Below are 27,537 nucleotides of genomic sequence, written 5' to 3'. Positions count from 1 at the left end.
CTCAAATAGTTTCTCAAATCAATTATATAGAACATTTAAGGAAAATGTTATCTAAAATATTCCAGGATGTAAAATAAAAGGGAGACCTTAATACATATTTTACTTATGAAAACAGCATAACACTTGATATCAAATCTATCAAAATAGCACCAAAAAAGGAAATTCCAGACATTTGTATAATTATGAATATTCATGCAAAATCTTAAAGAGTTATTTTGAAATAATATACTACAGCCAATGAGGGTTTATTCTGGGAATGCAAGAATAGTTCTATCTCCTGACTTAAGAACTGTTACCTCTGTGGGCTTCAATAACTATTGGATTTACATGTTTCATTTTGGAAATTTCCATTCTAGGATTTAATAAAGGTGATATTTGTGTTCTTAATGTCTTTCAGACTTGGAGTATGTGTGGGTGGCCAAGAAATTATCTACGAACCAGAACATTGATATGGAAAAAGTATCCCAGGCAATAATAATGGAAAGACTTACAAACTATAACTTTGAACGTTCCACATTACAGGAAAGCTGGAAATGTGAAGACCTGTTTGAGAGGGAACTGGTAAGTCAGAAAGCACATTTTGGGCAAGAGACTTTCACTCATAAGGAAGCCCTTACTGAGAAAAGAGACCACTCTAACAAATCAGAGACGTTTTTTCACCTGAATAAGCTATCTTATATAAGACAGATTTTTCCCAAGGGAGAGAAAATACATGATTTTGATATAGAAAAGAAAAGTTTATCAACACATCCAATTGTGAAAAAATACAAGAAAACCTTTGGAGAAAAAACACTTTTAAAATGTAATGACTGTGGAAAAATGTTCAGCAGACTCTCAACCCTTACTCTTCATCAAAGAATTCACACTGGAGAGAAACCCTTTGAATGTATCGAGTGTGGGAAGACCTTTAGCCAGAGTGCACATCTTGCTCAGCACCAGAGGATACACACAGGAGAAAAACCCTTTGAATGCACTGAGTGTGGGAAAGCGTTCAACCAGAATGCTCATCTTGTCCAGCATCAGAGAGTTCACACTGGAGAAAAGCCTTATCAGTGTAAGCAGTGTAATAAAGCCTTCAGCCAGCTTGCACATCTTGCTCAGCATCAGAGGGTTCATACTGGAGAGAAACCTTACGAATGTGTTGAATGTGGGAAGGCATTTAGTGATTGCTCATCCTTAGCTCATCATCGAAGGATCCATACTGGGAAAAGACCCTATGAATGCATTGACTGTGGGAAAGCCTTCAGGCAGAATGCTTCTCTTATCCGTCATCGGCGATATTATCATACTGGAGAGAAACCCTTTGATTGTATTGATTGTGGGAAGGCTTTCACTGATCACATAGGACTTATTCAGCATAAGAGAATTCATACTGGAGAGAGACCTTACAGATGTAACGTGTGTGGGAAGGCTTTTAGCCATGGCTCATCCCTCACTGTACATCAGAGAATTCATACAGGAGAAAAACCGTATGGATGTAACGTCTGTGAGAAAGCCTTCAGCCACCGGGGCTCCCTTACTCTCCATCAAAGAGTCCATACTGGAGAGAAACCCTATGCATGCAGGGAATGTGGGAAGGCTTTTCGGCAGAGCACACACCTTGCTCATCATCAGAGAGTGCATACTGGAGAGAAACCTTATGAATGTAAGGACTGCAGCAAAACTTTCAGCCAGAATGCACATCTTTTACAACATCAGAAAATACATACTGGAGAGAAACCTTTTGGGTGTCAGGAATGTGGAAAGGCCTTCAGTCAGGTTGCACACCTTGTTCAGCACCAGAGAGTTCATACTGGTGAGAAGCCCTATGAATGTACTGAATGTGGGAAGGCCTTTAGTGATGGTTCATATCTTGTTCAACATCAGAGACTCCACACTGGCAGAAGACCATATGAGTGTCCTGAATGTGGGAAGGCCTTCAGACAGCGGACATCTCTGATTTGTCATCAAAGATGTCACACGGGAGAGAAACCTTATGAATGTAATGTTTGTGGGAAAGCTTTTAGCCATCGTAAATCCCTCACCCTGCATCAGAGAATTCACACGGGAGAGAAACCTTATGAGTGTAAGGAGTGTAGCAAAGCCTTCAGCCAGGTTGCCCATCTTACACTCCATAAGAGAGTTCATACTGGAGAAAGGCCCTACAAATGTAAAGAATGTGGAATAGCCTTCCGGCAGAGTGTCCATCTTGCTCATCACCAGCAGATTCATACTGGAGAGTCAGCCTCAATTCCCTCCTTCCTCTCCTGCCACAAAGTCCTATAGATTACTCTTCTCCTTGCCTGTGCCCCATCATCAGCCTTAAGATGGATTTCTGCAGTAGTGTAACTGTTACTCCTCTTGTTCCTAAGTGCATTTTAACACTAGCCATTTAATCTTTTAAAAATAAAAGTATATATATATATATACACACATATATATATATATATATATATATTCATGCTATTTTCCCATTTAAAACTACTTGCATTGAAAAGTATATTAGAAGATCCGTTTTAAAGGTTTAGCACAGAATCCTTAGCATACAGCTAGTGCTGAAATGCTAGGTCAGAGCTCCTCAGTGAAAGGCTTCCAGCTGTAAGTGACCCAGTAGGTCAAGACTAAGAAGCTACAGATTTTAGGACAGAGGATGCTACACCCAGATGAATACTCTCAGGAAATACCTATGATGCACTAGATAGTGGGTTTACCCCTCCCTGAGTATGAGTATGAGGACATGTAGCATTGGTATTGAGGAATTCTTACCTCAGCTGACACTTAGAGAGTAAGCCAAGTATAACAAAAATGTTTCATAAAACGTAGTGCTAGCTATTAACAAAATTAACTGACAAGCTAGAAGACTTTCATAACCATGGATTAAAAGGGTAACAGTGCTTTGACCTTTTAAGAAAGCACCACAGACAATTCCTTTGGTGTTCAAATTATTCTTCATGCATTAGAAATGTAATAAAATTCTTATCTTGTTCCATTAGATTGACATTACATACCCAAACAGAAAAACATGCTCTGCAATTAGTAGATATTAAAACTTACAGGTTATTTTTAAACATGAATAAGGCTAGACTTGTCTCTGTGTAGAAAGGCTCAGGTAAAGATATCTTTCTCTAAGTTAAGTGTGTGAATCCACTGACATTCCAATAAAAACTCTAATGCATTTATTAGTTGACAAGCCGATTCTGGTTATCGGTAGATTAATGATGATAGTAAGGTTGATGATAGTAATGATGATAGTTTACACTGGGAATCAGTACTCTATTCAGTGACTGTTGACTAAACACCAATGTGTCAGGCACTTTTAAGTACTGATGATAAAAATTTTGACTTCACAAATCTAGGGGGAGAATATAAAAAATAAATACCATGATCAATATATGATATGTGCCAGAAAGAGAAATAATCGAAAAGAAGGAGCAAAGGAGGGCTGGATGGGGAGTATCATGCTAGCTCCAGATGTATGGTCATTAAAAGTAAAGGGGGAGGGGAGAACTGGAGGTAACTGTCAGTCATTAAGGACCAGATGAGAATCGTCATAAGGGTCCTAAGGTGGATATTTAATACTTTCATTGTTGAAGGATGGGCAAATCGAAGGTGTAACAATGATCATGAGGTTTCTGTTCACTCATAATGGTGATTCAGAGGCTGGTGGAAGGGTATCTCTTTTTTTGGTAATAACTTTATTGTGATATAATTCATATAACAAAATTTTAGATTAGACTATGCATCCCCCTAGCCTCTGCCTCCCTCAACAGAAGTGAAGAGATAGCTCCAATGAAGTGTACAATTCAGTGGTCTTAGTGTATTCACAAAGTTGGGTAACCTAAAATCATCAATTTTAGGACATTTTCATTGACCCAAAAAGAAATTCCATGTTTTATAGTAGCTACTCCCACCAATGGAGGGACAGTTTCCGGAGTATTCCCTTTTGACTGCTATCTGTGGCAGTATAGAGGGCCATGTGAGGTGAGCTCTTACTCAGCAAATTACTACTGGAAAATGGAGGTTTGGGGCTCCCTCTTCTATTGATGGATGCATGTAGGCCAGCAGGGGGTGGAGTGGGTGGGGTTGATCATCATGGCAGTCTTACCTACAGTATGTGAAGCCTTCAAACTCCCTGTAAGTAGAGTAAAAGTGGAGTGGGTATTTGGCACAGCAGTTAAGACTGCTTGGGATACGTACTCCCATATTAGAATGTCTGGGTTCGAGTCCTGGCTCTGCTCCTTATATTCTAGCTTCCTGCTAATACACACCCTGGGAGACAATAGCAGGTGCCTCAAGTTGTTGGGGCTCTGCCACCCATGTAGGAGACCTGAGTTGTGTCCCCAGCTCCTGGCACAGTCTGACCTGTGGGCAGATAGGACAGTCAGTGTCTCTCTTTTTCTCTCCCTTCTTCCCTCCCTCGGTCCCATTTAAATAAATCGAATGAATATAAGCATACAAAGAATTTTTCATTTCAGTGGGGTTGCTCAAATGCCATTGGGACATTAACTCACTGGAAAACAGGCCTTGACCTCGTACACTAATGAAGATCTAGAAGAGTAAATATCTGAATGTGTGAGATGGGCATTCACCCTAGTAGTTAAGATGCCTGCATTCCACGTTGGAGTACCGGGGTTAAGTACCAGCTTCCTGCTAATGCAGACCCTGGGAGGCAGGTGTAATAGCTCAAGTCATCGGGTCCCTGCCACCCACCTGAGACTTGGATTGAGTTCCTGGCTCCTGGCTTCATTGCTGCCCAGTCCCAGTTGCTGCAGGCATTTGTAGAGTGAGCCAGTGGATGGGACTCTTCCCCCATGCCTGCCTCTCAAGTAAGTCTAAAAAATTACATTTAAATGTAAAACATTAAAGTACAAAGAAAATGAATATTTCTGTAACCTTGCATTATTACAGGAGTAGATATTTGGCTGTATAAAATTTATGCAGTGGAAAACGGCAATAAGTGAGAGACTGTAGGTGTTTGCTACAATTAGAACAAAGGACAATAATCCTTAATATTCAAAGTAACACCTGCAACTTAGTGGAGAAAGTTAATGGCTAGTTCACAGAAGATAAAATACAGGAAACTAATGAAAATTAGCCAGTGTCACCAAATAGTCAAGGAAATGAAAATTAAAGTGAAATACATACTTTTCCCTAAAAAGATTGATTTTGGATTGCAGAAGAGTGATAATATCCTGTGTTGGCAAATGTGTAGAGAATAGGACAGTGCCACTGTTGTTTATGTACATTGCTGTATGTATACCACTTGAATCAGTGTTCCTCAGAAACCAGTTTATAGAGATAGGTAAATGTATAATGGCAAAAAGAAAAGTTTTTTAATGGCAAACTTAGAAACAACCTAAATATCCATCAGTTAGGGTAATGGGTAAATTAATTACAAGGTTTTCATTAAGTTGAATTTTTACAACTTTAAAAAACCAATATAAATGTAAACAGCCATAGAAAGATAGTTATGTACTACTAAATGACAAAATAACATACCTGCATTGTAGTGCAAACTCGTAATACCAAAAATTGAAGTATTTGTTAGAGAAGGCATCTCTCTTTCTGCCCAGTTTCTTTGTTTGCTTCCTTTGGCTGTGTTTCTCGTGTCTTACGTTTAACTTCTGAGTAATTGCGCACATTCTACCATATGGTTCTGACCTGGCCAATCCCATTTTCAGATCTGGATTCTCAAAGTCATTTGAATCTGTGTCATTCAATGGCAGCTCCTTAAATGATGCCAGTGTTGTGGCTGTGATCTTTGGAGCCACCCTGGATCTTGTGTTTTCCACAAATATGATTTGTGAAACTACCTGCTATTATTTCAGTACTTCGTTGCTGGCTGCTGTTGGGCAGCTTCTTGCAGCTACAGAGACTAACCCATCACAGAATTTGGTATGAAGATTGGCAATAGGACCTTTGGAAAATTTGAGGTGTTGGGGTTAGTTTTTAGATGAGGTGGAGCAAGTAAAACTCCTATTTGTTTTCCAACCAAGAAAAATAACAACTCGGGGTATCCAGTGGGTAGACACTGATTGAATTTGCTGTAGTACTCTGGGGTGGATAAATATCTGGGGTCTTGGATAATGGCGATTTAAAGAGGATGAAGGGTACTGAGTTCAAAGAGAGAATGTGATGCTGGTGCCTAACTGAGATATCTAAAGCTTAACTCTTGAACTTCTAGCTTTAAGACTAAAAGTCAACACAAGAGTTTGGTATAATATTACTGAAATATGTCTTATATTCTGTTTGAGGTTGTAAGGTTAGGATTGCTCAATACCAAATTCAGTGATTACTTTTATGTACTGCTAAAGCAGGATACTGGTCAAATTACATACTGTATTGAAGAGTGACTGTTAAGGACCAAATTTTGTCCTCCCCAAATTCATGTTACAAGCCCCAAATCCAAAATGACCATATTTGGACATAGGGCCTTTAAGGAAATAACTAAGGATAAATCAGGTCGGGTCAGGCCCTAATCCAGTAGCATTGATGTCTGTATAAAAGGAAGAGATACCAGAGCGCGCTCTCCACATGCACAGAGGACAGGCCATGTGAGGACACAGCAAGAAGGCTTTCACAGGCAAGCCTGGAGGAAAAGCCTCACCAAGAAACAACCCAGCCGGCACTTTGATCTTCGACTTTTAATCTTCAGAACTGTGAGAAAATAGGTTTTCTGTTGTTTAAGCCACTTGATCTATAGTACTTTATTATGGCAGCCTGAGATAGCTAATACAATTACCATGTAAGCTTATAATTTATTACATGGTCCAAACTGGGACATAAAAAGTATGAGAGTAAAAGAGATACTTAACTGCCCAGGGCCTATGACAACAGGTATTCAGGGACAGTCTTGGCAACATGGGATAAGTGGTCATACTTCTTATGTAATAGATTATCGAATAGAAAAAAAAGTAACCTGCTGTAGTTCTAGGAATTAGATCATGTGACCAGTGAACATATGCTGACCTATAATACTTTCCAAAGACCAGAAATCCCTTGACATAATGTAGGTAATGTTGTAGGAAGACTCCATAAGACAGAATTGCTGAATTGGTATTCATCCTTTCCCAGAGCAAAACACTATTTTTATGCTGTGGGTTTTTAAAAAATTTTAAAGATTTACTTATTTGAGAGAGAAGGAGGTTTTTGTCCACTTGTTTACTCCCCAAATGGCTGCAACGTCCAGTTCTGGGCCAGTCTGACACCAGGAGCTTCTTCCAGATCTCCCATGTGGGTGCAGGGGCCCTAGCACTTGGGCCATCTTCCCCTGCTTTTCAAGGCCATTAGCAGAGAGCTGGATTGGAAGGGGAGCAGCTAAGATGTGAACCAGCACCCATATGGGGTGCTGGTGCTGCAGGCAGTGGCTTAACCTATGCCACAGTGCTGTGGTATTGAAAACTTATATTGGCTCTTTGGTAGGTCAGAAGTGCTGTAGAGAGACTAACTGAAGGAGCACTTCTGCTTATGGCCTGGGAAAGCAGTGCAAGATGGCTCAACTGCATGGGAGATCTGGAAGAAGCTCCTGGCTTTGGATCAGCCCAACTCCAGCCACTGTGGCCATTTGAGGAGTGAACCATGGATGGAAGACCTCCCTCTCTGCCTCTCAAATAAGTAAATAAATCTTTAAAAAAACGGCCGTGGGAATTGACCCCAAGAACTCTGATATGGGGTGCTGGAGTCCCAAGCAGCAACTAAACCCACTGTGTCACAACACCTGCCCAGAAGTATTTTTAAAACTTATAAAAGAAGCGAATCTTGTCACATGCTACAACATGGATGAATCTTGAGGACATTATGCTGAGTGAAATAAGCCAGACACAAGAGCGGGCATTTTGGTGCAGTGGATAGAGCAGCCCTTTGTGACACCAGCATCCTATTTCAGATGCTGACTTACTCATGGCTCTGCTTCCAAACCAGCTCCCTGCTAACGCACCTGGGAAGGCAGTGAATGATGGCCCAAGTACTTGGGCCCCTGCCTACCAATTTGGGTTATCCAGATGGAATTCCTGGCTCCTGGATTCAGCCTGCCCCAGCACTAGTTATTGCAGCCATTTGGGGAATGAACCAGTGGGTGGAAGATCTCTCTCTGTCTCTCTCAGAAATAGATGTTTTATTGTGTTCTTACCACAACAAACACACACACACACACTCACACACACACCCCAGCTATAACAGCCTCAGACAGAAACAACCCAAATGTGGCATCCAAACTGCAGTTCATCCATCCCCTGAAGTAACACTGTATGATAAAGTAATAAACTATTGGTACATGTAACAGTTGGATCTATCTCCAGAGAATTACACTGAATTTTTGAAAAGCCAATCCCATAGTGCACATACTGCATGATTTCATTTCTCTAACATTCTTGAGAGGACAAAATTATAGATCAGGAGGACAGATTAGAGACAGTCAGGGGTCTGGGGGAAGGTGGCTATGACCGTGAAAGGACAGCAGGAAGGATCCTTGTAGTGATGGAAATGTGCTGAATCCTGACGTGACGGGATCAATCTCCTATCTGTGACACTGCAAGATGTTGTCATTGGGGGAGCCTAGGTAAAGCATATGCATGGCTCTATTATTTCTATATTAGAACTTCATGTGCCTGAGTCTACATTTATCTCAAAATGCTTTTCAAAAAAACTAAGGCTGTTATTTATTTCTTTGTGTTTACTCACACATCCAATGTTTTTACTTGTCTTTGTAGTTTACCACTAACAAATTGACTGTAAAGTTAAATATCTAATAGGTTTTTATTTGTAATTGCACATCACCTTGTTCTATATAGTAGGAAGGACCTGATGGGTGTATCTAAGTAGATATCTTGATAGGCTGAAAAGAGTAGAGAAAAGCAGAAATGGAAAATAAAAAGTGGATTGGATGTTTCACAATAGCTTGTCTTATTTAAAAAAAAAAAAAAAACAAAAAAACAGGGGCAGGCATTGTGGCATAATGGTTTAAGCTGCCTCCTGTGACACTAGCATCTCATATGGGTGCCAGTTTAAGACCCACCTGCTCCACTTGTAATCCAGCTCCCTGCTAATGCACCTGGGAAAGCAGCAGAAGGTGGCCCAAGTGCTTGGTCCCTGCACCATGTGGAAAAAGGTCTGGCCTCCTGGCCTCTGCCTGGCCCAGCCCTGGGCATTGCAGGCATTGGGGAATGACCCAGAGATAAAAAAGCTTGTACTCTCTCTCCCTCTCTAATTCTGCCTTTCAAATAAATAAAAGTTTTTTTTTTTTTTTTTTTTTTTTTTTTTTTTTTTTTTTTTTAAAAACCTTTAAAACACAGGGGATTTCTTAGGCTAGCAGGTATCTGTTTCTCCACTGACTTCTCATTAGGTCAGATAAACAGCCTAGTTTGGGTGCCTTCAGCATCAGTACTGTATTTCCACTGTGATCTCGTCTGCCGAGCTCACTGCGGAAGCTCAGGCCAAAGCACTGGCCTCATACACATCTAACACTCACTGTGCTCATCTGTTTCTATGCAAACAAATATGCACGATTATTATCAGGCCCAAAGCTGTGCAGGGTCATCCCTCAGGGCGGTCAGCGCTGTCTGCAGAAGCCATAAGCTTCCTTTCTCAGCCTCCCCACACCGCGCAACCTCCCTCCTAGCCTTTCTAACTTTCTCCCTCTCTCTTCCACCCATGGTTCATCCCCAGATGCTCACAGCGGCCAGCGTTGGGCCAGGCCAAGGGCAGTGGCTGAGAACTTCCTGCAGGTCCCACGTTGGCGGCCCAAGGGCCTGAGCCATCACCTGCTTCCTCCCAGGTGCGCACTGCAGGAAGCCGGAGTCGGGGCGGAGCAGGTACCTGAGCGGGGTGAGTGGTGCGCCTGGCAAGAGGCCCGCCCCTGTCCTCGCTCCCTTTCCTCCTCCTCAGCCCGGTTCCACGTGTTCCCCATCACCTCCCGTCTGCCTCCTGCCGCTTGCTCCCCCCACCCGGCCGCCTCCAGTCCCCTCTCTCAGCTGCTCCTCCCGCTCCATCCTTCTCTACCCCCTTTCCCCAGTTTCTTCTCGCTTCCTATGCACCCAGACCCCTCGGTCTTAGCCAGCGAGGCCTCTGGAAGACGCAAGGGCGCAGCTGTCCCGCGCCGGCGCCATTCGGCTCCGTCCAGCTCCCTTCAGCAGGAGGCGCTCAAAGGGAGGCGGCGGCGCGCGGCCTGCTGGGAAATGTAGTCCAGCGCCGCCAGCGCAGGCGCACTGCGCCCGGGCGGGCCTAGCAGGCGCGGTCATTGTCCCGGCGGCGGAGCTTGCGGGTGAGTCCGGCTGCTGGGCGGGGCGGAGTCCCGCCCACCCTCTACCTGGGAGGCAGACCCTAGTCCCAGAGAGGGTGGATCCCCTAGAGGGCTTGTGGGCTGAGGAGAGAGGGTGTGCAGGCTGAGAGGAGAGGGTGTGCGGGCTGAGGGAGAGGGTGTGCGGGCTGAGGGAGAGGGTGTGCGGGCTGAGGGAGAGGTGTGCGGGCTGGAGGAGAGGTGTGCGGGCTGAGGGAGAGGTGTGCGGGCTGAGGGAGAGGGTGTGCGGGCAGAGGGAGAGGTGTGCGGGCTGAGGGAGAGGGTGTGCGGGCTGAGGGAGAGGGTGTGCGGGCTGAGGGAGAGGTGTGCGGGCTGAGGGAGAGGTGTGCGGGCTGGAGGAGAGGTGTGCGGGCTGAGGGAGAGGTGTGCGGGCTGAGGGAGAGGGTGTGCGGGCAGAGGGGAGAGGGTGTGCGGGCAGAGGGAGAGGTGTGCGGGCTGAGGGAGAGGGTGTGCGGGCTGAGGGGAGAGGGTGTGCGGGCTGAGGGAGAGGGTGTGCGGGCTGAGGGAGAGGTGTGCGGGCTGAGGGAGAGGGTGTGCGGGCTGAGGGAGAGGGTGTGCGGGCAGAGGGGAGAGGGTGTGCGGGCAGAGGGAGAGGTGTGCGGGCTGAGGGAGAGGGTGTGCGGGCTGGGGGAGAGGTGTGCGGGCTGGGGGAGAGCTGTGCGGGCTGAGGGAGAGGTGTGCGGGCTGGGGGAGAGGGTGTGCGGGCTGAGGGAGAGGGTGTGAGGGCTGAGGGAGAGGTGTGCGGGCTGGGGGAGAGGGTGTGCGGGCTGAGGGAGAGGGTGTGAGGGCTGAGGGAGAGGGTGTGCGGGCTGGGGGAGAGGTGTGCGGGCTGAGGGAGAGGGTGTGAGGGCTGAGGGAGAGGTGTGCGGGCTGGGGGAGAGGGTGTGCGGGCTGGGGGAGAGGGTGTGAGGGCTGAGGGAGAGGGTGTGCGGGCTGGGGGATAGGGTTGTGGGCTGAGGGAGAGGTGTGCGGGCTGAGGGAGAGGTGTGCGTGCTGGTGAAGAGGGTGTGCGGGCTAGGGGAGAGGGTGTGCGGGCTGAGGGAGAGGTGTGCGGGCTGAGGGAGAGGGTGTGCGGGCTGAGGGAGTGGTGTGCGGGCTGAGGGAGAGGGTGTGCGGGCTGAGGGGAGAGGGTGTGCGGGCTGAGGGAGAGGTGTGCGGGCTGAGGGAGAGGTGTGCGGGCTGGGGGAGAGGGTGTGCGGGCTGAGGGAGAGGGTGTGAGGGCTGAGGGAGAGGGTGTGCGGGCTGGGGGATAGGGTTGTGGGCTGAGGGAGAGGTGTGCGGGCTGAGGGAGAGGTGTGCGTGCTGGTGAAGAGGGTGTGCGGGCTAGGGGAGAGGGTGTGCGGGCTGGGGGATAGGGTGTGCGGGCTGGGGGAGAGGGTGTGTGGGCTGAGGGAGAGGGTGTGCGGGCAGAGGGGAGAGGGTGTGCGGGCAGAGGGGAGAGGGTGTGCGGGCTGAGGGGAGAGGGTGTGCGGGCTGGGGGATAGGGTTGTGTGCTGAGGGAGAGGTGTGCGTGCTGGTGAAGAGGGTGTGCGGGCTGAGGGAGAGGGTGTGTGGGCTGGGGGAGAGGGTGTGCGGGCAGAGGGAGAAGGTGTGCAGGCTGCAGGCTGAGGGGAGAGCGTGTGTGGGCTGAGGGAGAGGTGTGCGGGCTGAAGGAAAGGGTGTGCGGGCTGTGGGAGAGGTGTGCTGGCTAGGGGAGAGGGTGTGCGGGCTGAGGGAGAGGTGTGCGGGCTGAGGGAGAGGTGTGTGGGTTGAAGGAAAGGGTGTGCGGGCTGAGGGAGAGGTGTGCTGGCTAGGGGAGAGGGTGTGTTGGCTAGGGGAGAGGTGTGCGGGCTGAGGGGAGAGGGTGTGCAGGCTGCAGGCTGAGGGGAGAGCGTGTGCGGGCTGAGGGAGAGATGTGCTGGCTAGGGGATAGGGTTGCGGGCTGAGGGAGAGGTGTGCAGGCTGGGGGATAGGGTTGCGGGCTGAGGGAGAGGTGTGCGTGCTGGTGAAAAGGGTGTGCGGGCTGAGGGTAGAGGGTGTGAGGGCTGAGGGAGAGGGTGTGCGGGCTGGGGGATAGGGTTGCGGGCTGAGGGAGAGGTGTGTGTGCTGGTGAAGAGGGTGTGCGGGCAGAGGGAGAGGGTATGCGGACTGAGGGAATGGTGTGGGGGCAGAGGGAGAGGTGTGCGGGCTGAGGAAGAGGGTGTGTGAGCCGAGGGAGAGCAGCAGACAGGAAAGCTGTTCCTGACTGTGAGGGCGCCATCTGCAAAGTCGTCTCATCTTGTGTGTGGGCACAGGCACCTACCTGTCCTGGTCCCCATGGACCTCTGAGTGCGGCTCTGTGAGCCTTGCCCATCTCCTGCCGACTGCTGTGGCCTGGTCTGTGCTGTGGGTCTCGATCTCTGTCTATGTGAGTCTGCCCTCTGGCTGCCCACCTGTCTCTGAGTGTCACTGGGCGTGAACCCCTCCAGAAGCCCACCCCCGCCAATGTCTCTCCCTATTTTTGCACTTGTCCTGCTGTGTCCTGGTGGATGTATTTGTGCTCCTTCCAAGGACAGGTCTTCTCACCCCCCACTTCTGGGGTACCCCTCGTTCCAATTCCCAAGCATTTTCATGGCCCTCAGAAACCTGTCTGGCTCATGGAAAGCTGTGGAAGGGCAGGAAGTGTGTGAGTGATTGGAGGGGGAGGGGGTTCTTCTATTTCTCACAGGACTTTCTTAAAGAGGGGGCAGACTTCTGGAAGAGTCCTCACCCCTGCTCCTTATGACCAATGAAGGATTGATTTATTCAGGGATCAGGCCTTGAGTCAGTGCTGTTCTGAGCACTTTGCCGTAACTACCTCATTCATAGGCCTCCCGGTAATTCTGAGGGGAACCATTGTCATCCCCATCCTACAGATGGAGAAACTGAGGCTTGAGGATATTAAGTGAATCACCAAGGCTACACACAGGCACCTGGCTTCCAGAGCCTTCATAATTTGCCACCAGATGGATGAAAGATCCCTTTTTCTTTTTCCCCCTTTCTGCTTACCTGAGATTAGGTTGCAAGATTTCCCCCCAAAGAACTCTCCCTTTAGAAACAATGGAAAAGGAAGGAAGGACATTACAGAAGATTCAGAGGGGAAGTGGAAGGAGGAAGCCACTGGCTTGGCAGCCACACAAATCTGAGGCCATACTGGGTCTCAGATCCCTGGCCATCCTTGGCAAGTCACTTCCAGGACCACTTTATGACATTTAAGGGCACTTTGCTCTATCATGGGCCCCCTGCTCTATTACAGAGAGAGAGAGGAGAGAGAGAGAGAACACTAAAATGTTATTTTGTGATTCCATTAGTATAAAGACAAATAAAATACAGGCTGGATTAGAGTCATCATTTTCTTATGATTTTAAAATAAGTTAAGACCTTCCGGTAGGTTCCTATAGGTGACACGGGTCCCAATCTCTGTGCTTACTGAGTAAGTCAGCTCTGATAAAGAGCCAGTGTTGTTGACCTCATGGAATGGGGTGAAAGACCACTAACTTGGAAGGAATAAATTAAATTTACTTGCAAATCAAATTAAGTTTGTTTACAAATTAAGTTCTGTTAAAAAAATTCTTGGCAGTAATACAGGGTTGCAGCTCCCAGGGAAATAATTCAATGGAATAGAAAAATATTAGTAACCTCCAGCTCCCTTGTCATTCCCACTCCAGCCCCTTGAGACACCAGCCTGGGTTCATGTCACAGCCTTCCCCAGATTAAAAATGTTCACCAAAAGCAGCCACATCCATGAGCGCTCATTTGTTTCTCACAAAGGGTTGAAATTTTGCATAAAACCATGTAACTTGCTTTCCTCACTTAGTGAAACCAAAGGCCTGTCAAGAGATGTGACACTAACTACTGCTTCCTAGAAGTGACCTGATAGCTCATAGGATGGATTCCCCACTATTTATTCACTCTCTTTCCTTTAGAAATGTTTGTTAATTTTGTTTTATGGTTTAATGCTTGGTTTAATGCTTGGCTTGGTGTTTTGTTTTGTTTTGCCTCTAGGAATGGTGCTGCAATTAACTTCCTTTTTTTCTCTGTATAACCTTTTACATGGAGCTTTTGTTGCTATGGGCAGATTTCCAGGAAGAGAGTCATTGGGTTATGAGGTTTCTGTGTTGCCAACTCACTTCCTGGAAAAAGTTGAGTGACTCACAGTCCTTCAGCTGCGAGTGAAAAGGCATGTTTCCTTGCATTCTTGCTGATGCTAGAAGTTCATTTACTTATTCAGGTTCATGTTTGGGTGCCTCTTGTGTGCCAAATAGTGTCCTACATGCTGGAGGTACAATAAAATAAAATGATAGTCTCTACTCTGTGGAACCAAGACTAAGCCCCCATGTTTCAGTCTCCTAAAATTGCCCCTAACCTATGCCAACTATCCTTTTTCATTTTTTAAAAAATTTACATTGGTCACTGATTTTTTTAACTTAATCCAGCTTGGATTAAAAGGACACTCTATGTGACTACTGTAAATAGAAACTGAACATTACTGTGAAAAGGGTAAAGCCATGTGGTTCTAATGAATTTGGGGGTGACAGATAAGACACACGAGTAGCCACTGACTTTCTCCCAAGCCTGTCAGAATTGAAAGAGAATGGGGCTGGGATATGTTTCTACCCAGTGAGTCTACTCTTTGAATCTCTAGACAGCTGTGTCCCACTCTTTGGGAAATATGTGACTAACATCAACAGGAATAATGATTGTACATTATTGTATTGAGCTCCTACTATGTGCCCGGACTGGCTCCTTATGTGTATCTAGTAGTTGAACCTCACATGATTTCATGAAGTCTTGGGGGAAGTGCCCAGAGGGTAGAAGGGCACTGCTAGGTCATCTGGAAGGGCCTTGGTCCAGCACCCAGACCCAAGGAGGGGATGAGGGAGAACAGCTAGGGGAAGGTATGGATTCTGCTGCCCCAGCTGCCTGTGAAAATGCATTTGGGTGTGTGTGTTTGGGTAATATCTGTACCAGTGTATGTGGGTACACATTTGAGAGGCAGCCTAGCCTAGTGGGTAAGCATATGCACTCAGCTGGACATGCTCTACCTCACTCGAGTGTCTAGCAAGGCACTGTCTTATTTCTTTATTGAACAACTGTCTTATTTCTTTGGGCCTCAGGTTCCTCATCTGTGAATTGGTATGGATAGCAGTATCTATCTTGTAGGGTGGTTAGAAGATTAATGAGATATATTTATCAAGTACCTTGCGTGCAGTGATTCCCAAAAATGTTTGCTGTTGATGTATATGTGTGTATCTGTCCTGTCTGCACTTGTAAAGCAGGCCAAAGCCCATTCTCTCATGTGCTTCCTTCCTTCGCCTACCACCGCACAGCCCTGCACCTGCTAAGGCCCATCCTCCAGTCCCCTGGCCATCATGGGCAGCGGAGGGATTGCTGCTCAGCTGCTTACTGACGAGGCCCCGGTGAGTCCTGTTGCCCTCTTGCCCTCCTTTCCAAAGACATGAGCCCAAAGGGCTGGGCTTCTACCCTCAGAGGACCCTCTACTGCCTGAACCCCCACAGGGCCCATGTCCCCAGCTCATTTCCTGGGGTCTGTGTTTGCCCTGATGAGAAGGACAGGCCAGCAGCCCACATCTGTTCCTGACCCTGGCTGTGGGGGCCAGGGTAGCTTGAAAGTGGGCATCCCTGCCCTCAGGACTCTCAGAAGACACAGGGGGAGTACCTGGGAGTGAGCAAAAGAACCCAGGCAGGATGATGCTAAACATGTCATGTCTACCAATGGGCAGGTAGCACTAAATGGCCCTTATGAGCACCCATGTGAGCAGTGAAAACAGAGTGTGTGGGCCCAGCTCATCTAAGATAGTGGGCACCTACAGAGAGAGGGAAGAGGAGGCAAAGGGTATAAGGCCAGGGCACGTGGACATCTTCAATTATAGCCATGAGGTTTATATCTTTCTCTGGGTAGTATCCATGAGACTGTTGTATTTTTCTCTAAATCTTCTTTGCCAGACATAATATTTCATTATAAAAAATAATAATATATAAATGCTGGTTCTATAAAACTGGCAAAATAAAGTATCAGTAAGACAACATAATTCACCCACAGTCCTACTTAAGGGTAACCATGTGGACACTTGAATATTCATTTATTTTCTCCCTTCTCTGAGGATTTTTTTTAATGTAAGAGAGAGAAAGTCCTCACATCTACTTGTTCATTCCTAAAATATCCCCAGTGGCAGGGATTGGGCAAGTTGTGGCTGGGTCAAAGCCATGAAGTAGGAGCTAAGTCAGGTCACCCAAGTGGTCTGCCATATAGGCGGCAGGAACCTAACTACTTGAGCCATCAGTGTTGGCTCCCAGGGTTTGCGTTGGCAGGAATCTGAGGTAAGAACAAGAGCTGGGCATCAAATCCAGGAACTCCCATGTAGAACCTGGGTGTCTTTACGAGCATTTTAATTGCTAGACTAAGCCCCACCCTGAAGATTATTTTTAAAAGTTGACCAAATACTGGCTCTGCCATTTTAATCTTGGGGTGTTTTTCACCCAGCTTTGTGCAGTAGAAATGTCCTTCTGCCTTTGAAAACTTTATAAACATCACTTGTTTGGGCTGCATAATCAGTGTACCCCAGTGTTCATCCAGGACTCATGACTTTGACTTTTTAAAAATCACTTTATGGTAATATAAATAATATAAAAGTAAAAGAAAATTTCTGATAGGTAAGGAAAAGCATGAACAGAATAAAAGCCTTAGAAAATCAGAAAAACATAGCTAAGATAATCAAATTCACCCACAGTCTTACCTCAAAGGATAAACACTCTGGGTTATTTACACCTTGGATTATTCCCTCCTTGGATGTGCATATTGTTTTTGCAAAATATAGAATCTCTCTGGATAAGCATTTTTGTATCCTGCTTTTGCATAAAATATTTTATACTGAGCACTTCTCCACCCTATTAAAAACTCTTCTGTGATATCTGTCTTGATGGCTACATAAAAATTTTACCTATTGGCTCTGTCCTGGTTTACTTAATGGTTCCCTTCTTGTTGGACATTTATTGGTGTCCAGGTATTCATGGTATAAACGGTGTTAGAAAGGACACACTGAACATTTATCTTCTCTTGAATTTTATGTGATTTCTCTAGAAGTGATTCCTTGAAAAAGAATAATGGGTTGAATATGTTTGAGGCCTTTCCTAAGTCTTTGAATGCCTTTCCACATTATCTGTGGCAGTATATATTCCCAGCAATGTAAATGAGACAGCCTCCACCAACTTACACTGGCAGTTGTCAGGTAGTTGTTCTGCTTGGAGAATATAAAGGAGAAATGGATATATTGATAGATGGATATAGATGACAAATGATATAAAACTTGAGTGTTATAGGTGACAAATGATGTCAAATGATCTCTATCAGTAGCGTTGTTATTATTAGTGAGGTTCAATTTTTACTAAGTATTTATTTTTTCATCATTTCTGTGAGCAGACCCATCTCTTGCTTTATCAGCCTACAGAAATCTTAGTATTAAAGATTTTAGAGAAATGTATGTGTATGTATGCGTTTGTGTGTGTAAATATTTGTGATGAATATTCTTCCCAGGTTTGCGTTTTGTTTCTTAGTTATTATGTTACTCTGTTCTTCAGTACAGAAGCATTTTGTATTTTTAAAATCAAATCTGTTAATGTCTCCTGTTATGGTGTCTTCCATAGTTTTTAAGCTGTGAAAACATTTCTTCATCCACAGACAGATAACATCTATATTTTCTTTATGCCATTTATCATTTGAATGTTAACAATGATCTTTTGAATCCACCTGGCATTTATTTTGCTCTATAAATGTGTCAGTCAGGTTATGTTGACTATGTTATGTTGGCATGTTATATTTTCCTTTGTTTAATACAATTTTTGAGATAAATTTTGCATACCACAAAGTGTACAATTCATTGATATTTGATGTATTCACAGAGTTGTCAGCCAACACAATCAATTTTAGAACATTTTCATCTCCCCCTAAAAGTATCATGTATTCATCAGCATTCAATCCTGTTTTCTACCACGAAGCTCTAGCTCTTGGCAAATACTAATTTACTTTCTGTCTATATAGATTTGCCTATTTTGGACATTTCATACACATATAATCATATAGTATATAGTCTTTTGTGACTGGCTTCTTTCACTTAGCAAAATGTTTATGGAGTTCATCCATGTGGTATCACAAATAGAATATCGCTTCTTTTCATGATTGAATAATATTCCACTGTATGAAAATGCACATTTTATTTATCCATTGGTCAGTTCATAGACTTTGGGTTGTGTCCTCTTTTGCTGTTATGGATAATGCTGTCATAAACATCTGTGTACAGGTCTTCATTGGAACATGTGTTCTCGTTTCCCTTGGGAGTATATCTAGGGTTGGAATTGCTGGGTCACATGGTTAGCTCTGTTTAACCATTTAAGGAATTGACACATTATTTTCCAAAGTGGCCGCTCCATGATGTCTTCATTTTTAACTCATCTGTGATTCTTTTCTTGATTTCTTTAACCTACATTATTTAGAAGGATTTGTTGATTGTTTTTATTTCAGCATGGTTGGGATTTTTGGCTTAAGCTTTTTTTAAAAAAAATTTATTTATTTGAAAGACAGAGTTACAGAGAGAGGTGAAGACAGAGAGAGAGGTCTTCCATCCACTGGTTCACTCTCTAGATGGCCACAACGGACCAGAGCTGCACCAATCCGAAGCCAGGAGCCAAGAGCTTCCTGCTAAATGGCCAAGCTCAGATTCAAAGCAAGACATCTGGCTCCAGCATGCAGCATGCTGCCTCTGTCCTCTGTCAAGGTCCCACTATGTGTCAGGCACTGTTCTGGCGTTTGGGAATTCAGCAGTGGACCAGCAGATGGACAACCTCACAACCTCCCTGCAAAGTGGGTGTTGTTATTCTCCCCACTTGACAGAGGAGAAAACAGAAGCGTGAAGAGGTTAGGTAATTGAAGGTTTTCACTTTCACACCTTCACCTAACTTGTAAAGGCCAAGCCACAGTCTGCAAACTGATCTTTATACCCCTCAAAAACATGCCATATGAAGACATATCCCCATATTTTTTTCTTTTTTTTTTTTTAATGAAGTGCACACCCTCCCTGAGTACATCTTCCATCACTGCATGGAGGTTACCCAAAACTCAGCAGCTTAAAGAAACAGGTATTTTATTATTTTGCATAGTTTAAGGGTGTTCACAAGGTTGTGACCTGTTGAAGGCTCCACGGGACCTGAGAATCACTTACTAGGTAGTTCATGCATGTGCATGTTAGTGGGAGGCTTCAGTAGCTGGACAGGTGGGCCTGTCCACAGGACTTCTCATAACATGGCAGCTGGTGAGGTGGAGAGAGAGACAGAGACAGAGACACAGAGAGGGAGAGAGAGAGCAGTGTTTATAACTTTTTCTCTTTGTATTGTGGCAAAGTACACATAACTTAAAATTTTCTAGCTTAACCATTTTTAAGTGTACAGCTCAAGACATTACACATTCATAATATTGTGTAACCATCACCACCATCCTTCTCCATCTTCTTTTGCAAAAGAAACTCTATATCCATTGAACACTAACTTTCCATTCCCTCCTCCCTATCCCTTGGCAAACACCATTCTATTTTCTACAAATTTGTCTACTCTGGGTATGTCAGGTAAATGGAATTATATAGTATCTGTCCTTTGTGACTGGTTTATTTCACTTAATAATGTTCTCAAGTTTCATCCATGATGTAGCATTATCAATTTTTTCAAGATGCAGTAGTATTCTATTACATGAAGAGACTACATTTTGTGTACCTGTTCATCTATCGATGGACACTTGGGTCGCTCTCATCTTCTAGATGTTGGAAACAATGCTTCTGTGAGCATGGGCTTACAAATGCAGGGTCTACTTTCACCAAGATCATAATCAGAGTCTGTCACTGGCCAGCTCAGACCTCCAGAAGAATGAATAAGGCGTCAGCTTAGCCAAGATCTAAAGGAAGAACATTCTAGGCAAAGCAAACACAAGTGCAAAGGCCTGGGTGTATTCAGAGAGCAAAAGGAAGGCCGGTAGACCAGGGCAGAGCAAGTTTGGAGAGGAGCAGATGTGGACAGGGTTAGGAATAGGAGGGCAGAATAAAGATCCATATTTGGACAGTACAGGCTGTTCATGAGAAATTGATGCCAGCAGAAATTAGAAGCCAGGCCCTGGAGCTCATCCCACTCATTGCCTATGTGACCTGGTCCAGGGACCTACCATCTCCATGCCTAGGTTTCTTTATCTCTACTTTCTTACCTCCCTCCAGTGACCCTTCTTGGCCAAACCTAAGGAGTATTCATCTGGTAAGGCAGACATACTCGTGGCTAGCCCCTGCATTATAGCACAGAGCATAGGAGGAAGGCTTTGGGGATGGAAGACGATAGCTTGTTAATTGGCATAATATTATTGTAATAGTATCACTACCTGCCTTCTAGGTCTGACTTGAATCAGTAAATGAACTAGTATGTGTGAAGCACTCTATTAGTTTCCTGGGTCGCTATAAATAAGTTCCACAGACTTGGGGCTTAAATGACAGAAATGTGTTATTTCCCAGTTCTGGAGGCTGGCAAAGTCCCAGACGAAGAGACTGGCAGGGCCTAGCTCCTGCTGAGGCATGGAGGAAGGTTCTGTTCCCCATCTCGGTTCCAGCTGGCTGTGGCAGCATCACTCTAGCATTCTCTCTGTGTGTATACATATTAGTCAGTTTCCTGTTGCTGTCACCAAATACCTAAGGCTGGGCACTTTATAAAGAAGTGAGGTTTATTTAGCTCTCAGTTCTGGAGGCTGGAAGTCCAACAAACACAGCAAGGGCTCTCGAGAGCCTCCTTACCTGTGTCACTTCATGCAGATGACATCGTGGTGGTAGGGAGAGATCACACAGCAAGACAGAATCCACAGCAGGAAGAGGCAGGTTTGCTCTTTTTTTAAGATTAATTTATTTATTTGAAAGGCAGAGTTACACAGAGAGAGAAGGAAAGACAAAGAGGTCTTCCATCTGCTGGTTCACTCCCCAGTTGGCTGCAACAGCCGGAGCTGTGCCGATCAAAGGCTAGGAGTCAGGAGCTTCTTCTGGGTCTCCTACATGGGTGCAGGGGCCCAAGGACCTGGGCCATCTTCCACTGCTTTCCCAGGCCATAGCAGAGAGCTGGATCAGAAGTGGAGCATCTGGGACTCGAACCGGCGCCATATGGGATGCCGGCACTGCAGGCAGTGGTTTTACTCACTATACCACAGCACTGGCCCCTTATTTGCTCCTTTATTATCTTTTATTATTGATCTGTTAAGAACAGAATCAGGTTCCCAAGAGAACTGCATTAATGCCTTCCAAGGGTGGTGCCCAAATGATCTAATTAATGGCCTCCCACTAGTCCCTGCCTCTTAAAGATCACATCAACAGGGCAGGCACTGTGACATAGCAGGTAAAGCTGCCACCTTTGATGCCATATGGGTGCCAGTTCATGTCTCAGCTGCTCCACTTCTAATCCAGCTCCCTGTTAATGGCCTGGGAGAAGTGTTAGGCCCATGAATGAATTTAGGTGTTAGGCAACCCGTGAATGAAGCTCCTGGCTTTGGTCCAGCCCAGTCCTGGCCATTGCAGCCATCTAAGGAGTAAACCAGCAGATGGGAGATTCTCTCTCTCTCTCTCTCTCCCTCCCTGTGTCTCTTCTTTTCTCTCTCTGTAACTATTTCAAAATAAATAAATATTAAAAAAAAAACAGCCCATCTTGATGCCACTACAATGGGGTCCAAGCTGCTAAAATGTTAACATCAAGGGACCCACTCAAACCATAACAGTATGCCTCTGTTTGCAAATCAGGTCACATTATTGAGGTTCTGGGGTCATATCTTCAACATATGGGTTGGAAAGGCACATAATTCAACCCATAACATCCATTTAGAATAATAAGTGAGAGGTGGGTGTCATCAGTGTCTCCCATGCTGTCATATTCATTTAGACATTGGTTTATGATGTCTACTGGGAAGGCACAGCTTCTACCACATGGATTTCTTGTAATTTTCCAGTAGTCTGGTTTGCCTTTTAAGCCTCAGGTCTTAATCCAGGCTCTAACCTCTAACAAGAATCTCCTTGTGGCTGGCGCCGTGGCTCAATAGGCTAATCCTTCACCTTGCGGTGCCGGCACACCGGGTTCTAGTCCTGGTCAGGGCTCCGGATTCTATCCCGGTTGCCCCTCTTCCAGGCCAGCTCTCTGCTATGGCCCGGGAGTGCAGTGGAGGATGGCCCAAGTGCTTGGGCCCTGCACCCCATGGGAGACCAGGATAAGCACCTGGCTCCTGCCTTTGGATCAGTGCGGTGCGCCAGTCGCAGTGCGCCGGCCGCAGCGGCCATTGGAGGGTGAACCAACGGCAAAGGAAGACCTTTCTCTGTCTCTCTCTCACTGTCCACTCTGCCTGTCAAAAATTAAAAAAAAAAAGAATCTCCTTGCAAGGACACCTTATTAATTTTCCTCACTGTACTCAGTGTCACCTTTTCAAAGTCTTCTTGGACACCAACGCTTCTATTACTTAGGTGCCTTATGAGCTCTGTTGATTTGTTCATTATTGAATTCACCAAATTACATGTGCTTTGGTCTTTGCTTCTCTAATGAAGAACTAGTTCTTGAACTTTTCCTGTCCGTATCCCAGTGTCTAGCTGAGTGCCTGGTGCTTAGCAGGCTTGGGGAAGTGAGATGCATGGTGAATTCCATCCAGGATTCTGCACTGCTATGCCCTCAAGCGCATGTCAGCATACTGGGCTGTAATCAGTTTGCCTTTGGTTCCCTTCTGTGTGCTACACAAATCAATGGCTTTCTGTTCCACACTGTCTCATACTTGTTTTATTTCTGTCAGAGTAGCACCGAATTCAGTTAGTCACCAAGAAAACTTGAGAACCCTGTGCCTTGTCAAAATCACTTTCAGATACTTTTTTAAATCCTCTCGGCTTTTCCAGCCACTTCTCCAGGCCTCCATAAGCAGTGAGTGGATGTGGGTTTCCTCTTGCAGGAGTCAGTGACATTCAGGGACGTGACTGTGGACTTCACCCAGGAGGAGTGGCAGCAGCTGCAGCCTGCCCAGAAGGACTTGTACAGGGATGTGATGCTGGAGAACTACAGGAATCTGGCCTCGCTGGGTAAGGGCAGCTTTGTGCAGTTGCTTACTGGAGGCCTGTGACTTAAGGACCACAAAGAAGTAAGAAGAAAGATTGACAGGCTTGATTGCAAAGTTTTTTAAAAGTCTTAAAAAATTATTCAGAGCTAAGAATAAAGTCGATAGACGATGATATAGGAATGATTTCATGCATGTATAATGGCCAGAGGGTTATGATTATATAAGAGATTAAATGTATGATTAAAAATGAGCCAAAATTATGAACTGGCAATTCTTAGATATGGAAATACAAAGGTTATACTTCATAAAAGTAACCTGGCTAAATAAAATACAAATTGAGAGATTAGTTTTGCTAATGAAGTACACAAAAATTAGTGAAAGGGACTGTGTCATTTTAGGAGTATTCAGTTTGGGCAAGTCTTTTGGAGGGCAGTTTGGAATTATTCATCCAATTTTGAATGATTCTATTTTTAGGGATCTATCCTTTAACAATTTTCATATAAGTGTACAAACTTTTACATGGAAAGAAAAATAAAGGAAAACAACCTAAATTCCCAGTCTTACCAGACTGATTAAGTACATTAAGGGGTTCCAATGTGATGGAAACTCTGTGGCTCTTCAAAGCTGAAGGCTCTCTGTAGACACTGAACAGGAAGATGTCCCACGATACACTGTTAGGTGAACACACTCACTTTCAGAACTTTAACAACTTTTCTGGAGGTATAGTTGACCTACAATTAATTTCACATATTTAAAGTGAACAGTTTTATACATTTTGACATATATGCATACTCAGGAAACCATCACCAGGATCAAGATAGCAAGCATACCCACTTATAATCTCACCCCCACTACCTACCCACATCCTGAACAACCACTGGTCTGCTTCATGTCACTGTTGTGTAGGTGCATGTGCTTGCATGTATGCACACGGAATCAGGTAGTCTGACTTCCCTGACTCAGCATTATCATCTTGAGATTCACCGTGTTGTTGCATTAACCAGTCGTGGATTTCTTTTTTTTCTATGTATTGTCCCACTATGAGAGTATATAATAATTTGTGTACCCACTTACCTGTTGAACATTCAGGCTGTTACATATAAAGCTGCCATGAACATTCGTGTTTAGATCAATGAACATGAGTATAATGGCTGGATGTAAAGTACAAACATATTTAACTTTTTAAGAAACTGCCAAATAGTTTTCCAGAGCGGTTGTGCCATTTTACATTTCCGATCCAAAAATCGGTTGTGTACACGTGTGTGGATCCAGTTGATTCTGTTGATTGTCTCATCTCTTAGGTCCAAAAATCGGTTGTGTACATGTGTATAGGTCCAGTTCTGACTCTGTTCTGCACACTGGTTTTCCCTATGATCAATACCTTGCAATATAAACTTTTAGGTCCAAGAATCAGTTGTGTGCATGTGTGTGGGTCCAGTTCTGTCCATCTGTCTGTCCTTAGTCTAGAAGCATGCAGTCTGATCTCTCTGGTCTTGCTGGCATGACTCATGCTCAATACTGTCTCCACAGCCACTTCTAAGTGCTCTGTCCAGTGTTCTATGGATTATAAGATTTTCCAGACTGACTGGAGGAAAAAGGCACTCCAGCCCTTTTCTGTGCCAGACACCATTTTCACATTCTTCTGGAAAGTTTTCCCCAAAGTTGGGTTGTTTCCTTGCATGTTGTGATCAGTAGTCTCAGATACTGGGCGACCCTCACAGATCCCTGGAATGCTGTCTGGGCAGCATCCTATTTCCACTGCTCTATCCTGAAATGACCTCTCCTTGCCTTGGTCTCTGTCTGCCAGGCTGTGCTTCAGTTTCCTCCTCCTGTGTCACAGTTCCTCTGGGCAATCATAGAGCCTACGTTATTTGATTTTCATTTCTTAGGAATTATTGCCCTTCATTGCTTGATGTCTACTGTTTATAAAAAAAAAACCATTGTTTTATGTAGTTTGTCCTTTTTTTAAAGCTGGAGGGAATCTTGTCCTAGTTACTCTTATCTTAGAGCCCCACTGAGTGTTATTTTGGGGAGGCAGATTATGTGATTGTGCATGTCTGTGTATAGATGTATTGTGTGTATTTTTTAAAAGGTGCATATGGAAGGAGGAGAATCTTAAAATATAAACCAAACTGTTAACTCTGATCAGTGAGATACAGGAAATTTCCATTTTCTCCTAAGTTTTTTTATGTTTGATGGTTTAATAAAAAATGTGAATTACTTTGTAGTCAGGAACAATTATAGAAAGACAGAAAAGGGAAAAAGAAACACTAAAGGACAACAGATTTAGCATGATGAAAATGCACACCACATTTATATCAGAAGGAACAAAGAGCATTTTGGATGTTAATAGTTTTTTTTAAATATTTAGTTTTATTTATTTGAAAGACAGAGTCACAGAAAGAGGTAGATCCAGAGAAAGAGAGAGAGAGAAGTCTTCCATTCTGCTGGTTCACTCCCCAAATGACCGCAACAGCCAGAGCTGAGCTGATCTGAAGCCAGGATCCAGGAGCTTCTTCCAGGTCTCCCATGTGGGTGCAGGGGCCCAAGGAGTTGAGTCATCTTCTACTGCTTTCCCAGGCCATAGCAGAGAGCTGGATTGGAAGTGGAGCAGCCCAGTATCGAACCAACACCCATATGGGATGCCGGTGCTTCAGGCTGGGGCTTTAACCTGCTGCGCCACTGTGCCAGCCCCGCTAATAGCTTTTTGTCAGTCTGCAGAAGTCGACCTGGTAACATTCCCCTTCACACTGGCAGGCATGCCAAGAACATGTGCTCCTGCCAGTCAAGTACATCATCAGTCAAGCACATAACTGTTGTTTTGCTGATCTGATTGGTGATTGGTGAGAGTGGTGTGGTGAGAGTAGCTTTGCTCAGGCTGACATGGAGTGGTGTTTTCACAGCTTTTCCTGGTGTGTTTGCTGTTTTGCAAGTGATCTATATGGAGGGGGTTTAATCCACTGAAGGGAAGCTGGCAACATGTCTCTAGCTCTGTTGACTCCAAGAGGCTTCCAGCCCTGTCCCCAACCAAGAGTCCTCAGCCACACAGTTTATATCCCAGAACATCACCACCCCATTAACCCCAAGCCCCACTCACCACCGCTCTTCCTTTCTTCTCTCTACTGAAAAGTTACCTACATCCACTACAACCCTTTGTGCCCATCGTCACCATTGGCCCTGACATCTGGGCCTTGTGCTGCATCTCGAGTTCACTCAGCCTCCACCATCCTTCCACCTAAAGTATTTCTCAACTCTTTTCCTCTGGGGATATTGATCTTCCATCTGCTGGTTTACTCCCCAGATGGCCACAATGGCCAGGGCTGAGCCAGGCTGAAGTCAGGAGCCGTGAGTTTCTTTTGGATCTCCCATGTGGGTGGCAGGGGCTCAAACACTTGGGCCATCTTCTGTTGCTTTTCCTGTCTATTAGCAAGGAGCTGGATCAGAAGTGGAGCAGCCATGACTTTAACTAGGACCCATATGGGATGCTGGAGTTGTAGGCAGGAGCTTTACCCACTATGCCACAACCCCAGCCCCTGAACTCTCAGGTTTCGTATCCAAAATGTTAGCTGGGATATCTAAGAGAGATGCCAAGTAGAGTTTCACATATTCCTGGGTGGAGCTTAGAGAGGAGGTATGAACTGGAGACACACATCAGACAGATTAGCATATGGGTAATGTTTAAATCCAGTCTCCCTTAGTGCAAGGCATGGCTCAGGGGAGAGACCTCAAACTGAAGTGGCCATGAGGACCAGGGAGGACCATTTAAATGGGGGAAGGGGACCAGTCACTGCTCCATTCCAGCTTTTTGCTGCATTTTAGAAATGGTAGCTCCATCTGGCTGAGTACTCATATTTTTTATGAGAAGGAAGCATGTAGACCTCAGTATTTATTTTCATTTGAGAGGGAGAAGAATAGGGAGAAGGAGAGAGAGAGGGAGAGGGAGAGATAGAGAGAGATCTCCTACCTGCTGATTTGCTCCCCAAAGGCCTGCAATGGCTGGATCTGGGACAAGCCCAAGCCAGGAGCTAGGAACTCTATGCAAGTCTACCACATGGCTGGCAGACTCAATTACTTGAGTCATCATGACTGCCTCCCAGGATCTGCAGCAGCAGGAAGCTAGAACTGGGAGTGAAGCTAGGACATAAACCCAGGTATTC

The 27,537-nt window shown here is 45.1% G+C and overlaps 1 protein-coding gene across 11 annotated transcripts in view; it reads left to right on the top strand.

The window, feature by feature from the left end:
• Positions 1 to 27,537, top strand: part of LOC133748806 (zinc finger protein 470) — a 126,544-nt gene that overhangs the window by 71,834 nt on the left and 27,173 nt on the right. For 6 of the 11 annotated variants that reach the window (XM_062177779.1, XM_062177776.1, XM_062177777.1 and 3 more), the window contains one exon: positions 398 to 4,033. In XM_062177779.1, the coding sequence (XP_062033763.1) occupies positions 398 to 2,265 (1,868 nt within the window). In that variant the 3' untranslated portion in view covers positions 2,266 to 4,033. Of the gene's footprint in view, positions 1 to 397; positions 10,238 to 15,600; positions 15,691 to 23,275; positions 23,403 to 27,537 lie in introns of those variants that run through there. The other 5 variants (XM_062177783.1, XM_062177787.1, XM_062177788.1 and 2 more) reach the window with 5 other exon arrangements.

The sequence above is a fragment of the Lepus europaeus genome, chromosome 19, assembly GCF_033115175.1.
Source record: "Lepus europaeus isolate LE1 chromosome 19, mLepTim1.pri, whole genome shotgun sequence".
NCBI classification, from domain to species: domain Eukaryota; kingdom Metazoa; phylum Chordata; class Mammalia; order Lagomorpha; family Leporidae; genus Lepus; species Lepus europaeus.
This window is presented reverse-complemented; position numbering and strand designations above follow the sequence as displayed.